The 16,965-nt window shown below is 38.9% G+C and overlaps 2 protein-coding genes across 9 annotated transcripts in view; both read left to right on the top strand.

The window, feature by feature from the left end:
- Mob2 (MOB kinase activator 2) overlaps positions 1 to 4,998 on the top strand; it is a 354,696-nt gene extending 349,698 nt beyond the window's left edge. For all 8 annotated transcript variants that reach the window (XM_067121705.1, XM_067121702.1, XM_067121704.1 and 5 more), the window contains one exon: positions 881 to 4,998. In XM_067121705.1, the coding sequence (XP_066977806.1) occupies positions 881 to 1,488 (608 nt within the window). In that variant the 3' untranslated portion in view covers positions 1,489 to 4,998. The remainder of the gene's footprint in view (positions 1 to 880) is intronic.
- A 9,690-nt stretch (positions 4,999 to 14,688) lies between these two features.
- Positions 14,689 to 15,930, top strand: LOC136848539 (tigger transposable element-derived protein 1-like). The gene is made up of 2 exons (XM_067120810.1): positions 14,689 to 15,132; positions 15,604 to 15,930. The coding sequence occupies exons 1-2, from the start codon at positions 14,689 to 14,691 to the stop codon at positions 15,928 to 15,930; spliced, it is 771 nt and encodes a 256-aa protein (XP_066976911.1).
- The last annotated feature ends 1,035 nt before the right edge of the window (positions 15,931 to 16,965 follow it).

The following is a 16,965-nucleotide window of genomic DNA, read 5'->3' as shown; positions in this document are numbered from 1 at the left end:
CGTATTCTGCTGGTGGAGAAGACGACACCGGTACGCTTCGTCCGAGAGCTCACGAAGTCCGCAGCATTGGTCCGTCCCTCACATTCTGGAAGAACATGTCAGTTCTTCAGGTGTTGAAGGCAGGTGTGTGGTCCCAACAGACCACCTTCACCTCCTTCTCCATCCGGGATGTTGCTCACAAGTCCTTGGACACTTTTTCCTTGGGTCCTGTGGTGGCTGCTCAACAAGTTATGTAGCTTACTTGGCTCCTCTAACAGGACAGGTTGCATCTCACTTAAGATGTATGGTTGTGATTGGGAGAATGAATGTGGAGTGACTGGCCTCTCTTCTTTCTCCCTATCTCGGCTCCCTTCTCACGGGCAGGGAGCGGATGTGCCTTTACATGCTGGATCTGGTGGTCAATGCAGATAAGCACTCAATGGGAGCTCCTGTTCTAGTTTGAAAGTTCAACGGCCGTTTCCAGCCTACACTGAAAGTAATTCCTAATGTAAAGGACCTCAGGTTTGTTTAGTTAGGAAAAATACAATTTACTTTTAAAAACTGATATTGCAAATTTTTCATTACATGTTAAATTGCACTATTGTTCTGATTAGACTGAAGTAATTACACTTTTTCATAATTTAGTTGTATAATACTGTGCTGTGCTTTTTTTTGTCCTTGCTATTTTCTCTTGTGATTCTCAACGAGAATTCAATTCAAGTTACAAATAATGTAAATACTGTATTCGAGTTTGGCTCATACCATATATTTCTTTTATGGGAAAGTCCTGCATTGTATTTTTATGATAATTACTCATGTATCGTGATCATACACGAAAGGTGTTGCTACATTAAAATTGTAGCTTGACTGAAGCTTTACTTACACTTATTTTCTTTTTCAGAAAACGATTTCCCTGTATCATTTGAATCGATAGTTAAGAAGATACATAGGTTGCTGTTTCACGTATTGGCGCATCTATACCACAGTCACTTCCGTGAAATGGTATTGCTGAATTTACATGCACATCTCAACTGTATCTTTGCACATTTTATACTCTTCAATGAAAGATTCAGACTTATCGATGAAAAGGAAACAGAAGTATTGAAAGACTTAGTAGTGGCATTGAAGCTCCACCCAGAAAGTGAATCCTCAACTGCCTCTACCACCACCACCACCGCCTCCATTACCACTGCAACCACCACCACTACTACTACCACCACTACATCCAGCTGTAGTCAGTTAGGTGACCCTGAGACTAGTGCTAGTCCAACCAACAGTAGTAGCAATGCTACCACCGCACCTGCCATGGGTAACAACACTTTATCCTCGGATGGTGATTGTGGTAGTTGCTCAACCCCTCAGGAGCAACAATCGTCGTGCCCATCAGATACTACTGCAGTCAGTAGCAACAGCAGTAGTGGGTTATTATCAGCACTGGGAGATACGGCGGCGGGGGGGTCAGGGCCTCCACTTTTGGATGCGGGAGCAGCGCTAGATACCCGGCCATAGTAATGTGTGGAAATAGTGAAGCAGTGTATGCGGGTACCGTGGCCTGGCCCCCTCCCTATGCCCCTGCCTTGTGGTGTGGTGGGCACACATTGGTGCAGCACCTTAGCCTTATCCATGTGTGATGATGGTGTCATCTGTCTATGGCTGGTGGTGGTGAGGCCAGGCTGGGGTTCCTAGGGATATGTTGTGTACATATGTGTTGTAAAGTCCCTAGATCATAACTGTTGCTATACAAATACTATTTATATTTATCCTGCGTTATCACATGAGCACACATTCACCATAAAGTGCATTGTTTTCACCTAGACTCGTGGAGAGCAAGTCGGCAAAGGTGAACACATGGCCATCAGCAAAGCTTTTAAGTAGTTGCAAAACGATTGTCAAGAAGAGTTTATTCATGCAAAACTTTATTCTTGTGATTCAAGCCATTTTGGACAAAAAATTAGTTTCATTATTATTATAATTTTTGTTATTACATCATCAAGATTTTGGAGTTTGGTTTGACTAAACAGAATATTGGTGTTTGGTTCATGTTTTTGCTTGACAGGAAAATGCTTTTCATTAATGCAGTTAAAAATTTTGTGATGTTGAAAGGAAGTTTCCTGGCAAGTTAATTTTTCCCTTCTCTTGTTATGTAAGTAGGCTTCTTAAGTCCTTACTAGTCGACATGTGATGATGTGTTTCCTGTTAGTTTTTCCATATGCAGTACAAACTTCCCCAAGAATGTTTTAGTTGTAATTCATTCTTCCTTTCTTCCTACCTTCCTTTTATTTTTATTGTTATTTTGACTTGGTTCACATAAAGAGCACAGAGCATTTATGTTTATTAGTTACCAGTCCACTTAACAATTTTATTTTGCGTGAAATGCACATAAAAACCTTTATGTCAAACCATTTCCCAAGTAGCTGGATGGTTTGATGTATTACCTTTCTTTGTTAACTATGTACTTAATTATAGAGCCAGAAAGGGATTTTGGTGATACAAAAATATATTCCCTAAACAAAACTTGCTAAGAATTACCTCAGCAAATTTGAAGCATAAGACACTATACTGGTTAGCTTTAGCAGTTTTAGGAGTCATGCATACTCTTGAGTGACAAATAGAGGAAACTTCCCAAATAGCTAGGTAATTTAAAGACAATAGTGTCTCAGTAATCAGCGTTGTTGGTGTCCCTGCAACACTGCATCTCCACACCAAGTCATGCTGGTTGTTGCTGAATCCAGTTCGAGGAGATACTACTTATTTTGAATGAAAGAAGTGAACCTGGCTGGATATCAGCATGGCTGTTTAAAGTGAATGGTATTTTGAAGAATTTTGAATTTGTGTTGTATAGTATTGTCTACAACACCTTTGTTTATTGTTTGAGACATTCTCTTTGGGTAAACAATGTAAAAATGTACCATACAATTTAGTTTTGTTGTGTGTGTGTGTGTGGGTATTCTTAAAGGTAAAGAAATAATGATTTACTGATGGACTTGAAAGGAAAGTCAATGTGGAGATGCTGTGATTGGGAAGCCAACCTGATTAAATAATATCTTAACTGTCCCAACCTCCTTTTTCTTCCCATAATTAAATAACTACTGCTAGACCAGTTTGTTGCAGGGAATTTATTTGTCCTAGTGAATTATTATGTAATGTGTAATTATTTATTTTTATTCTTGTTTGTTAGCTTGATCAATTCTAATCCAGATTATAGATCTTGCAGGCAAGGATTGATGGAGTGATATGCTGAATATAGTAGATTGTATATGCTGATGTTGTTTGCCTAGTGAAATATTATTGATGACAGGTATATTCCTTTATAAGTTTGATTGATATGTATATAATGCAGAGTTGTTATGATGATGATCCTAGTGGTAAGAAGAGTCACAACCCTGGCATGACTATTGTTGTGTGTTAGGAGCAAGCCCCCAGCATTAGTGTGCTAATTAAAAAAAAAATAAGAATAAAAGCCCAGGGAAGCTCGCTTCTCTTGTGCATTTTGCTATGATAAGATGGCGAGCATATCATACTTGTAATTTCTTTTTCTAAGCTTTCCTGAGCATCATTTGCTAACAGCTTGATGTTGCAAATTGAGATGGGTTAAGTGGTAGTGTGTGTTTGGTAGCTAACCTGGTCAGGTAGGAGCATTATATTAGGTTGCAGGTTCTACCAAAACCCATCTAAGCACTTTGACCTTCCTCAGCTTCACCTTGCTAAGAAGCTTTATGACTCGGGATTGGACTTGCCCCTAACGTTACGTTAAATAGCCAAATTATTGTCATCCAATTCTATTAAGCAATTGTAAAAAGGTGAAGTAATGTTTGAATGCCCTCCTTCAGGTTAAAACAATTGAAAAACAAGATTTACTGTAAGAAAAAGTTTCACTCCTGTGTTATTATGATCTTTATTGTCTTTCATCTAGTTCATACAGCTCTTGGTTAGAACTGTTAACATATTAAATAATAATAATGATAATGATAATAATAGTAAAAGATATGTTGATGATGAAGGATAGAAATCCATTTGTCATATCCTCCATGCCTTCCTATAATTTGTGTCAGAGCTATTATTTCAATTAATGAAAAGAAGAATGACATTTTCTAGAGTGATATTGTGAATAACGTTAAAAAAATGGCAGGTAACAAGCATTCTATTTGTTTACTGACTTCGTGATAAAGTATATGTGGAATGTATGCACAGAAATGGAAGGGGGTGGTTTTAGGGTGATGGCCTGTGTAAAAAATACAAAAAAAAAAAATGCAGCGTGGCTCTAACAGTCTGGTATCTTAGTAGCTATGGTAGATTTGGTTGTGTAATACTGAAGAGATTGAGAACTGCATAGGCCTTCACACTAACACCAGTGGTAGCAAAAAAATAAAAAGCTAGTCAATGCCCCCTTAAGTGATTGAGCCAATCTCTTTTATGCCCAGTGTTATTTCTCTCTTTGGCCTCCCTCCACCACTATTGAATAGCAGACTTTTTAAGGGGTTTTAGGGTTTCCATTCTTGTTACTGGATAATTGGTGGAAATCTTTAAACTTTATAACACTTGAAAGTTTATTGTGAATAGGGCATTAACTATCATTTTGCACTCAAGAGCAACCTTTATATTCAAAGTTAAAGTGGATATCTATTTAATTTTATGCAATGGTGTAATTTGTGGTCCTGGCTAAGGGGATTAGGGTGGGTGGGGAACGAATCATTACTTCACTATTGTATTTTTTTGCCTTTTACTTATTTACTTTTCTTAGTGTAAGCAGGTGAAGAAAGAGATCCTGGGCTAAGATGTCTGCAAGTGCTTGGAATGTGGGGGTTTGGTGTGGGATGACTGTAAGGCAAGGTACTGAAGGGGGTGGGAGTGAGGGGGGCCTTAAGGGTCACGCCTAAAGCATTAGTAGAGAGCGGCGTGCGTATGTTGGTTATTCCTTGTGATACTCTTGATCCTCTATGATCAGCTTAGTGAGACAGGAAATGTTTTAAGGAATAATTATTATTGCAAAAATAAATAATAAAATAATTTGCACTGAAATTATTTTGTGATTTGAACCTTAACTAAATTTAAGACCCTTAAATCTAGTCCAGTTGTGAGAGCTCTGATCTGAACAGCAGGTGTGTTCAGCGCAGCAGTCCAAGATACGACCAACAGCAAAAGCCAAAATTCTTTTACTTGTGACCTCCAAGGTATAAGCCGATAAACCTTATGATATCTACAAAATAGAGATTACCCAAAGGGTTTGCTTTGAAATGAACAGCAAAAATTGGACAGTCAGGCAGTAAGACATTAGAGAAATGAATGAAAATAAAAGACAAAAAGCAAATTAGTTTGTAGCCAAACTGACACCACGTATCAATGTAAGGCACTGCACCCGTTGTGGCTGCTGACAATTGGCAAAATTTCTAACGTACTACTCTACATATAGCTCCAAGAACAAGATACCATATAGAGTACTGTAATGTTATTTAGGACTTACAGTGTCTGCATCCTTTTTGAAGTTCTTTGTAAAGAATGTTTAAGTAAATGATACTGAAGTCCCAGGTAGATATTCTGAAAGATAAAGACAACCATATTCTGGGTCAATATAAAGAGTCTCAATTTAGTTACCTAAAACACTGCATTGCTGTAGTATCTTTACCTGAACATTGTTAGTGTTCTCATGTGAATCATCTGCAGATAAAGACATCTGTATTGGAATGTTATGAGACAAATGTTAAGCAAATGATGAAACATGTTTGGAGAGGACTAACCTTTGTAAATACTTTTAAACAATAAAAAAAAATCTATTAAAACACATTTCCATGGAATACAAACCATTGCCATTTAGCTTTATCACCACAGTTCAAAGGAAGGACCATGAATTACTGTCACAATAATTGTCTTGCTCCTCGGTGAAGAGATTAGATGCCCCGCAAGAGTTATGCCTAGTCTTTGAGATCTCGGAGATTAAGGTGGTTTGAACTTGTAATGAGAAGGGATGAGGAACAGTTGGTGAGAGAAGCACTACCTATGGAAATACCTCTAGGAATGTCCAGGAAATCATGGGAAAAATGGGATGGTGAAGACCACGACTGGAAGTTCATGCAGAAAGTGCATAAGACAAAAGTTTTTCCCCCCATCCTCATCAAAATTCCGTCTGTGGGTTACAAAACGGGTCGGTATCTATGCAACAGCTGGTCCCAAACCCAGAGGAAATTAATTGGACTGAGTTTGTCAGCAAACAAAATTTGTAAATGGTAATAGCAAAATTTAAAAATTAGTTCATAAAGCAAAATGACTCTCGGCTCCCAGCAGCCTTTTTAATTGGCACATGCATAAAAGCTGTTGAAAAGAATCTCATTTCAGCAAGCAAAGAGCTGGCACAAAAACAATCAGTAATGAAACAGAAATATAAATTACAGCAGAATAGCAGTTAGATAAGGCAAAATAGTAGGCATGCTGGTAGTCTTAAGTATCAAATACTGCATTTACAGCCTACATGAAACTGGATTCCTTTTCATGTGCATATGAAAAGCAATGAAGATACAAATAGGCAGGGAAAATCTGCAATGAACATTACGAGATTACACCTAAAAATTCCCTTGAATTGAACTGAATAAAGAATTTAGGCTAAAAACCAAGCACTGGGACCTATGAGATCATTCAGCACTGGAACATTGACAGTAAAAGGTTTGAGAGGTTTAACAGTTGCACTATGAATCAATTGTTAGGAGAGGGTGGAAAGTAAGATGGAAGAAAGAGAATATGAAAGGAGGTATAGTAAAAGGAAAAAAAGGGGTTGCAGCTAGGGGCAAAAGGGACGCTGCAAAGAACCTTAAGTAATGCCTACAGTGCACCACAGGAGGTGCACTGATGGCATTAGCCCTGTAAGGGGGCAAAAAGAAAATAAAACCCTTGAACAACTGAGATAGCCTAACCCTAGAGTCCATTAGTGAATTATCCTTGCAGTAGAATTAAGGCCATAATCAATACATACAGAAATTTAAAAGTGGCATTAACCCCTCTTAGTATTGGCCCAATTCCTATCTGTAGGCAAAGAAATACATCAACACTAAAGGATATTTTGTGTGAATGCCAAAATTCTATGCAACCGTAAAGTTTATATGAAACTATACTTTATTAGAACAAGCCTAATTAATCTTATTCCTTTCATGTGACTGAATTCCTTGGGCTAGCCTCATGAGAGCTAAAATATTTAGCCCAACAGTTTGGTTACACTATTTTTACAACACTATACCGTTCTTTCTTCTTACAGATTTTTGGAATACTGCATATCATATTCACGTAGCAGTCACAGTGAATAATATGAATCTACCATGTTTTATACAGTAAAAGTCAGATTAAAGTATTTGACATCCTTGGGCTTGAACTTGTGTGGGATGATAAAACATTGTGAACGACAAGACAATCTACACTATCATCCTAAATTATTTTGTTGGCTAATTACAGGCAATTCCTATTGGTATCACTGATATCATTGCTGATGTTAAAATTAGTGTATTCTAATTAAAATAAAATGTTTGAAAATACAATAATACAACTCGACCACTTCCTGGAACACTCCCATGAAGAATATTACATATATACTTTTACAATTCACCCATTCGCTCATTTCCAATTAGGTTGTGTCCATTAGGAAGAAGCGATATATTAGTAAATATCACTGCAATGCCTGATTAAAATCATGTGCACAACAAACTTCCTCAGACCTTGGCCCATCTCATATAAGACTGATGACCTCAGGTGAAAGATCTTTTCCTCCATGTGTTTGAAATTTGCTTATACACAAGAAACCATACTAACAGCTTCAGCAATCAACTCAACAGCTAGCATCCAGAAAATTGCAGGTCCTCTTTTCCCATAAGTGTTTCATCCCCTACCATTTTACCTGGAGACTTTCCCTGATCCTTTTCGAGTAATTTCTACCTAGGTTCTGGCCTTAAGAACAGACCACATTTGAAACCTTGGTAGCCTTAGTCCTGTAGTTCCATTCTGGCTTCCTTTTGTGAGACATTTCTTACTTAAGTATTTTCCTGAATGGTGTCTGAGGGATGGCATTTCCTGCCTGATGCCAGATGGATGTCAGGTGAAAAAAACAGGTTTCGACGAAAGAAAAACCTACTTTTGGTAGCCGCAGTGAGCCCTCAAAGGAGTTTCACTCTCATGGTCGCTCCAGGTCTCCAACCAATTACACAGAACTCTCTTATAGTTGGTCTTGGCCAGAATAGAGCTTTTTGGCACAGTGATAAAATATAAGGGACTCAGGACAGGAGGGCTATTTCTCCTGTCCTACAACGATTATCTAGGCTCTACGTCTTACTCCCACAAATGTGACAACAATATAAGTTGGTGCCACCTTCATTACACACAAGATAAATGTGCACCCCAATCCCATGCCTTTTCGTCAGGGAAAGTGGATGCTTTTTTTTTATAGCGTAGTCGCTTGTTTCGTCCTCAAGGAGCTTTAAAAAGAAACTGACAGATGACGAAATGGCTTAAGCTCTCAAATTTATATCCCAACAACCCAAAGAAAAAACATTTCTGGTCCCAGTTCAGGCCACAAGTTTCCAGCCCCATTCTTTATTCTAAGTATCCCTCAGGTTTTGGTATCAAAGAACAAGAAAATAAACACAAACTTATGTTTTAGGGTGAAGTTCTACAGTGACTTACCTAAACATGCTGGGTTTGGTTGCGGTATTGTCGCACCTTCCCCAAGCGATAGTTAGCATACCAACCCGTAAGGAAGACCCTTGGTTTTCCACTGCAGTGCAGTCAAATTTGTTCCAGCTCATGGCGATAATGTTTTTAAGAATACCGTCTCTGATGACCACTCTGTACGTTCGGAGACTTCTTCCAAAGAGACATTTCGGAAGAAGGCAAATGACTGAGGGACCCTAAAATTATTCTCAGCCCTTGACTGTCCAAGTTTGGAGATACATATACTGGGAGTTTGTGATTCTTGTATGTGGCGAACAGGTCCACTTCCGGTTGTGGAAGCATGTTGGCTATTGTTTAAAAAGAGTGGCTGTCCAACATCCACTCTGTTGAGGCTGTCGTTTCCCTTGATCGAGTCTGCTATTACATTGAGTGACCCTGTGAGGTGAATTACAGACAAGTGCCACTTCCTTGCTTGCACCACCTGAAGGATGGACAGCAAAATCATATTGAGAGGAGGTGAACGTGATCCCAACCTCCTAGTTTAGGCTTATTTAAATCACACTTAAGGATATAAACTATACAGGAAAAAAACCCCTTAATCAAATTTATAGTTTTATCTGACTGAGATTACACTTTTTTCTAATATTAGGCCACTGTTTTATTAAATCTAAACTACTGTTTAGGATAATACAGGCAGTCCCCGGTTATCAGCGGGGGTCCCATTCTAACAGCGTGATGTAAGCAAAAATCACCGATTTTCAGCACCGATAACCAAAGATCGGAGCCTCTGTTAGGTATGTATCAGCACCAATACCCAACTATCAGTGCCGATAAGCAGAAATCGGCAATTTTCGGTGCTGAAAATTGCAGATTTTTGTCGCCAGACAAGCACCATAAAACTGGATCGCCGATAACCGAGCCCGCTGATAACTGGGGACTGACTGTATTGGGATATTCCCTAAAGGGATTCCTAATTAATCTACTTAGGCCACTGCCTGGTCTAGGTTTGTATCACCTTTAAGGATACAGGGTACACAAGACTCCACTACTGTAATATGTAGCCTTACAAATAGGCTACCAAGCCATAAAAAAAAAAAAAACTAGGTTACATTTAATTTAGCCTAGGTTACTGTTTAAATTTAATCCTAGGCTATTTGGTCTAAACTACCGGTTAGACCAATAATACGATATTTTCTTAAAATGTTCTCACTTAACCTAGTATAGGCATTCCCTAGTCCGGATTATTTTGATCACCCTTAAATGTATAGGCTATATAAAACAGAAACTCATTAGCCTTATAGCTAAGCTACTATTTTGTCCAGCCCAGGATATTGTTTTATATAATCCCAGGCTACCTTGTCTAAGGTACTACTTAGGCTAATAATGAGATATTTCTTTAAAATGTTCTCACTTAACCTAGTGTAGGTTATTGCCTATATAAAAGAGAAATTCACTAGTATGTAACCTTATAGCTAGGCTACTATTTCATGTAACCCAGATTAATTACTTACTCTAACCTAGACTACTGCCTAATCCAAGTTATTTAATTCACACTTACAGGTATGGGTTACATAAAACTAATTTACTGTAGTATGTAGCCTTAATGCTAAGCTGCCATTTAATCTAGCCAGGATAAATGTTTCATCTAATCCTAGGCTACCTGGTCTACTGCCTAATCCGGATTATTTAGATCACGCTTAAGCGTACAGGTTATATAAAAAGAAAAATTTTACTAATATGCAGCCTTATAGCTAAGGTACCATTTTATTTTGCCCAGATTACTACCCAATCCTAGGGTTCTTGGCCTAAGTTAGGATACTGTTTTAGGTCCATAATACGATATTTCTTAGTTACCCTAATTTTGGTTACTATCTAATCTAAGTTATTCAGTTCACACTGAAGGATATGTGATCCTACATTATAGGCTACAGACAACATCCCCTATCTATCCAGTCTAAATTATTCTCAATCTGATCGTGGCTACTGGGTAGATTATTAAAGATATTGCAAAATCTGAAAAGATTTTCTATATTAACGATAAATTGTGGGTCATTTCTTTCAGTTACAATATTTAATTGAAATGGCAGATTTTAAAAATAATTTGCACTTTTCATAACTAACAATAAGTGATTATGACTTAAGTGCCGTCCATTATGCTGGCAAGAAAAACTGGGTTTTTGGCTTTCACACACAACTTTAACAATTCCATAAGTATAAAACTAAAACTTTACCTGGAACTTAAAACTAGGCACTTACCTTCCTTCTTTAGGTGATTCCTATTGTGAAATATGAAGCACTGACAAATGAACCTGATCCAAAGCAACCACAGAAAGTAATGGCATCTTGGTCTTTTTGCTGGTTTGTTTATCAACATGGCAGACAGCACGTGCGATAATCACTTCTAGCATGTTTTGACGATGGAAAACTGGGTACAGCTTCACTGAAGATAAGGAAAGTGCCCCCTTATCTCTAAGTCCATTATATACGCCATCACATTGTAATGTTTATCATTACGACACATTACCTGGCCACAAGACCAATTGAAAGAGAATTCTTTGATATTAGTGTGGTCACCACGGAGCTCTGACAGACCCATGGAAGGTAACTCCATGAGGACGTAACAAGTGACTACACTATCAAAAAGGCCTTATGACGGAAGGTTTGAATTATTACCCCTGGTAATTATTCAGAGTCAAAGTATACTACGTAATCAACTGCACTGGTCCTTTTGTGATAATGAGCAGTACATGAAGGTCATGTTGTATGTAAATAGGGGTTGGGAGAAGTAATAATAAAATAAAAACTTATATTAGTGGTTGGTTTAAATCATAATTGTATTGTACCACCCTACTGAGGATTACTGCATTAATAAATATTTTTATTTCACAAAAACTGTACGATGTGGCTTATTAAAATCATTTTTGTTTTCCTGCAATTCTTAAGTAAGAATACCATTTTGATAGTAGGTTGGGCATACTTGGTCAAGGAAGGTCATACCATTGAATTTAAACATATAACTGAACTTAGTGTTCTTCAGTAACCTAATGAGAAGAACTATTGGGTTTTTAAATGAACTGGTTATATTCTGTCACTGATGATTAAATAACTGGCCTGACATATAATTATGTTTAATGTTATTCAGTAACCTTACTGGATTTTCCGATTGCATCTTGGTAAGTTGTTCATATCCAATCAATGAACTAAAAGTGATTTTTTAATCTGTTCACCATGGATACTACAAAGGATAAAAATTTATTGACAAAGCCTTTCTTTTTGAGGCTGCAATGAAAAGAAACAGTGGATATCCTCAAACAACAAGTAGTTTATCAGAGGAGAATGCCAAACAATATTAGCTTACTACTGTAAGAGATGAGTTGCAGCCTTAATAGACAAATTAACCCATACATACCAATATTCCTCTTAACCTGAGCCCTACCAAATGGAGTCATCCCAGAGCTAAGTACGGTATCCTGGAAAATGTGATACCAAGTTTCGGAGGGAATATAAAGAGTATTGGAACTCTCTTCTGTCCACTGATAAGGCTATCATACATGGTGCCACAGACGCTGTTGATATATTTAGATTTACCTTGATTCGTTATCTTACGGGTAAAGCCTCCAAAACCATGAAGGGCTTATTGTAAATCCAGCCAACTACTCAAAACCATCAGGGGTTTATTGTAAGTAGCTAACTAACCAAAAATATCATGGGTTTATTGTAACTCCAGCCAATAGATACATTTACTGAACAACTTTTTTTTATAAAAGTAGAGCAGATTACAGCGGAATCTGGAAATAATTTGCGATGTTAAATGTCAATTTTAACTCGTCATAATCATAACCCTGAGGAATTGATACTTTTCACTAAAGTGGAACCCACTCAATTGTCAGTGAAAGAAAAAAAAAGTATACCTTAGTTTAACCAGACCACTGAGCTGATTAACAGCTCTCCTAGGGCTGGCCCGAAGGATTAGATTTATTTTACGTGGCTAAGAACCAGCTGGTTACCTAGCAACGGGGCCTACAGCTTTTTGTGGAATCCGAACCACATTATAGCGAGAAATGAATTTCTATCACCAGAAATAAATTCCTCTAATTCTTCATTGGCCGGCTGGAGAATCGAACGTGGGCCCAGCACAGTGCTAGCCGAGAACGATATCGACCGATCCAAAGAGGAACTTGTCAGTGAAAGGCTTTAACATGAAGACAACTGACAAGGCCACTGAAGCAGAATTTATCAATGAATTCTTAAAATTCAAGAGCTTTATATAGATAACATGGAACATGCAATCTTGTGGTAGATAAATTGAGAAATAGTATTTTCTTATTTTCTTCCAGCATGGACTACATAAAGACAACTGCTTAAATAAAAAGAAGGAATTACATTTTTTTTAATATTTGCTACATAATAAAAACAACTTTTATTTATAAATGATGAATGAAAACCAAAGCAAAACATATGAGCCACTATAGGGATACAGTAAAACCCCCATATTCGCAGTCTCACGATTCGTGGACTCACCTATTCGGGGATTTTTCTGTGGAACCTATTTTAAATTTGTTCGCGGGAAAACTCGTGTATTATTCGCGGGTTTTTCTGTGGAACATATCTATAAAAATATTCGTGGGGAACCTGCAGATTTTTTGCCTTTTTCATATAATAATGTCAATTAATAATAATACTACAGTACATATAATAGTAATAAAATTAAATAATAATATGTAATACTACACTGGGTACCTGTAATAATAATAAATAATAAGGTTAACTGGTGATGAATGCTGATTACCGTATACTGCAGATGATGATGGATTAGCTGTGCAGTAGGATGAACGACGATGGAGATATGGCTGCACAGCAAAGCAGAGGAGTTACATCTCGTCTGAGGGAGCCTCTTCACCTTCTTCAGGAGGTGCTTTGCCGAGGTTTCAGGAGGCGCTGTCATGTTAAGGTATTTGAACATGGCAACGAAGGTGGTACGGTAGGGCTGCACGAGTATTTTACAGTGGGGCTGCTTGAGTATATTACCTCGTTCATGCTCAATGCAGGCGACCGCAATCAATGTCATGCCGTAATGGGCTTCTACTTCTCCGTGACTTTTGCCCTCTCTTAGCATAACAATCATGTCTACTTTCTTCTCATCAGTCATTAATTGTAGGCTCTTTGCCAGAGGTCTTACAAGAAGCAGAGCATTTAGAGGACATCTTAATGCACGATTTAAAAAAATATTCTTAGTACATAGTACTGTACACGCAAAACACAACAAGTGAGCGATAGCAATGAAACGAGTTATATTGGATCATTTGCCGCTACGGTATACGCACGGTACTAATGCACATACATATACTAACATTGATATTCTGCGCATACAGTGCTGTACATTTTATTAAATGTTTTGTTGTAGGATGGTTTTTAAATATTACATACAAAAAAGTGTTTTAGGATGATACATAGTACTACAGGTAGTGCGTAGTGCATATCTAAAATATGTAAGGCAACAGGAATAGCAGGGTATGTACATTTACATCTGCGGTACATAGCATTTTCATGTACGTACTATATATTCATGACTACTGTAAGTACATTTTGTATGATGAAAAAAGATTTACTAATTTTAAAATATTACAGTACTGCAATATATTAATGTAAACACAGCAAAATTTCAATGACATATATTTGTTTTTCTTAAAAGTGCTTCACCCAACCAACCTCTCTGCAAACATAAAGAACTCAAGATGCTGCATGCTGTGTGCCCAGGAATAAGATACTCAACACGCTATTGGCTGTCATCTGCAAAGCAGCCAATCCAGAAGCGCCATTCATTTTCCTTGGCTCTCATTGGCTGTTCACTTGGCATTGATTGGCTGAACATTCAAGACCAACTCATGAACATGGAATTCTGGGAGACCGCATCTACGGCATCCTTCTCAGTTCATGCGTAGTTTGCAGCATCTTCTTCCCGTGTGAAATTGCGCATCTTTGTGTTTGGTTTCTTAATCTTTGTGCATCAGGCCCCCTGCTCCTTCTACGGCTTCTGGCAAAGAGTCTAAAAGAAAAACGACGGTGATGAAACTTGAGAAGGTGAAAGTTGTTGACATGTTAAAGGAGGATAAAAGTTTTGCCGCAGCTGGCCGCCATTTTAATGTTAATGAGAGCACAGTGAAATATATAAAGAAAGCGGTGGAGATACGAAAGTCTGTGAGTATGAGCTACTTCGGTAGAGCACAGACAGTTGCGACAGTGCGGGATAAAACAATCGTGAAGATGGAATCTGCACTGGCATTCTGGATAAAGGACTGCCGGAAGAAGAACGTGCCCCTCGACTCCAGCATCATTCACGAGAAAGCGAGACAACTCTACCAGCAGTTATCAACTGCTACGGAAGGCGACAATGTAGCACAGGCAGAGGAAGGCGTTGAAAAAGGGGAATTAGAATTCTTAGGCTTCAATGAACCCGCGCCTACAGAAGCAGAAGAAGAAGCAGCAGCAGAAGAGGAGGATGAGCCCCAAGCAGGACCATCATCAGCGCCTCAAGGTTTCCAGGCCAGCAAGGGGTGGTTCACCAATTTCAAAAGCGGTTCCACCTAAAATCTGTTACTCTGCATGGGGAATCAGCTTCTGCAGACATTGAAGCAACCGCAAAATATCCGGAGACCTTCAAGAAAATCCTCGAGGAGAAGGGCCACCATCCAGAACAGGTGTTCAATACGGAGGAGACTGACCTGGTCTGGAAGAAGATGCCTTCCCGGACATACCTCATGAAGGACGAAGCTAAAGCCTCAGAATTCAAGACCCAGAAAGATAGGGTTACCCTCATCATGTGTGGGAATGCGGCTGGTTTCATGCTTAAACCAGGCCTCATTTACAAGGCTGCAAACCCAAGGGCCCTCAAGAATAAGAACAAGGCATTGCTGCCTGTGTTCTGGATGCATAAACCTAAGGCCTGGATCACCAGTCCTTATAGAGTACTGGTTCCATCAGAGCTTCATCCCTCAAGTTAGGCAATACCTGAACGACTTGGGCATGGAGTTCAAGGTGTTGCTGATCATGGATAATGCTGGTGGCCATCCTCTCGATCATTATTACAAGCGAGTCCATCTTGACTTCCTCCTTCCCGACACCACCTCTCCCCTCCAGCCTATGGACCAGGGCGTGATCCGTGCCTTCACGGCACTCTATATCGGGAACTCCCTCCAGCACCTTGTGAATGCAATGGACAATGACAGTGAATTTACACTAAAAGACTATTGGCATAAATTCACGATTGCCACATGTATGTCTGACCATCGTCAACCGATCACTGAATGACATGATGGAGGAGACCCTGAATGCGTGATAGAACAAGTTGTGGCTGGAGTGCGTTCATGAAGAAATTAAACATTCGGCTATTAGTAAGGCTGTCCAGTTGGCGAGGATTCTGGGTGGAGAAGGCTTTGAGGACATTGCCGAGGATGAAGTCGGCACCCTCATTGATGGCCACTCTGACCCCCTGACGGACCATGATTTGGAAGACCTGACGAAGTCTGACTTTGGAATGTCTGTCCCACGTTAAGAGAACAATCAAGGATACGCAAGAGTGTTTCAACATGGGATCCTTATATGGAATGCTCCCTAAAGTTTTCAAATATCCTTGATTCAGCATTGGAACCCTATAATCAAGCCCTCACCACCATGAAGAAGCCACCATGTTCATCAAACGGACAAAGAAGGCCCCTCCAAAGCCTCCCAAATCACCCAAAGCAGTGCTTCTCGAATCGCCTAAAGAGGTGCCTCCCCAATCGCCTGAAGAAGTGCCTCCCCAAGCGCCTCCTGAAGGTGAAGAGGCGCCCTCAGATGAGTTGCAACTCCTCTGCTATGCTGTGCAGTCATATCTTTGTCATTCATTGGACTGCACAACTAATTCATCATCATCATCTTTAATCAACATTCACCACAGGTGAGTACCCGTATGATTTACGTATGTACTAATCTTAATATGTATGGTATTAAATTTTTTGTCTCTCTTTGTGAATTACGTATAAATACCAATGGTTCCCCTCTAAAAGAAAAGGGACGGCTTGTAACTGTATGAAAGAAAATGTGCATGGCTGAATACGTAGGTGGGGGGGACTGGATTATTTTCACCCACAGCTGTAAGCGTACAGTACGTATGTATATTTTTAATGATAAAATGTTTAAGATGGCTTGGAAGTGATATTAATATCATTTCAAAAATTAATACGGTAATAAGGTAATAGTTTAATGTATATTTGATGTAAGCTGGTATTTTTAGGCATACTTTGGGGGTTCAAAGTATTCGCGGGTTTTAGCTGTTCGCAGGGGGGGCCTGGAACACATCCCCCG

Source organism: Macrobrachium rosenbergii, chromosome 19, assembly GCF_040412425.1.
Source record: "Macrobrachium rosenbergii isolate ZJJX-2024 chromosome 19, ASM4041242v1, whole genome shotgun sequence".
Lineage (NCBI taxonomy): Eukaryota > Metazoa > Arthropoda > Malacostraca > Decapoda > Palaemonidae > Macrobrachium > Macrobrachium rosenbergii.
Note: the sequence above shows the minus strand (reverse complement) of the source record. Positions and strands in the feature narration are given on the sequence as shown.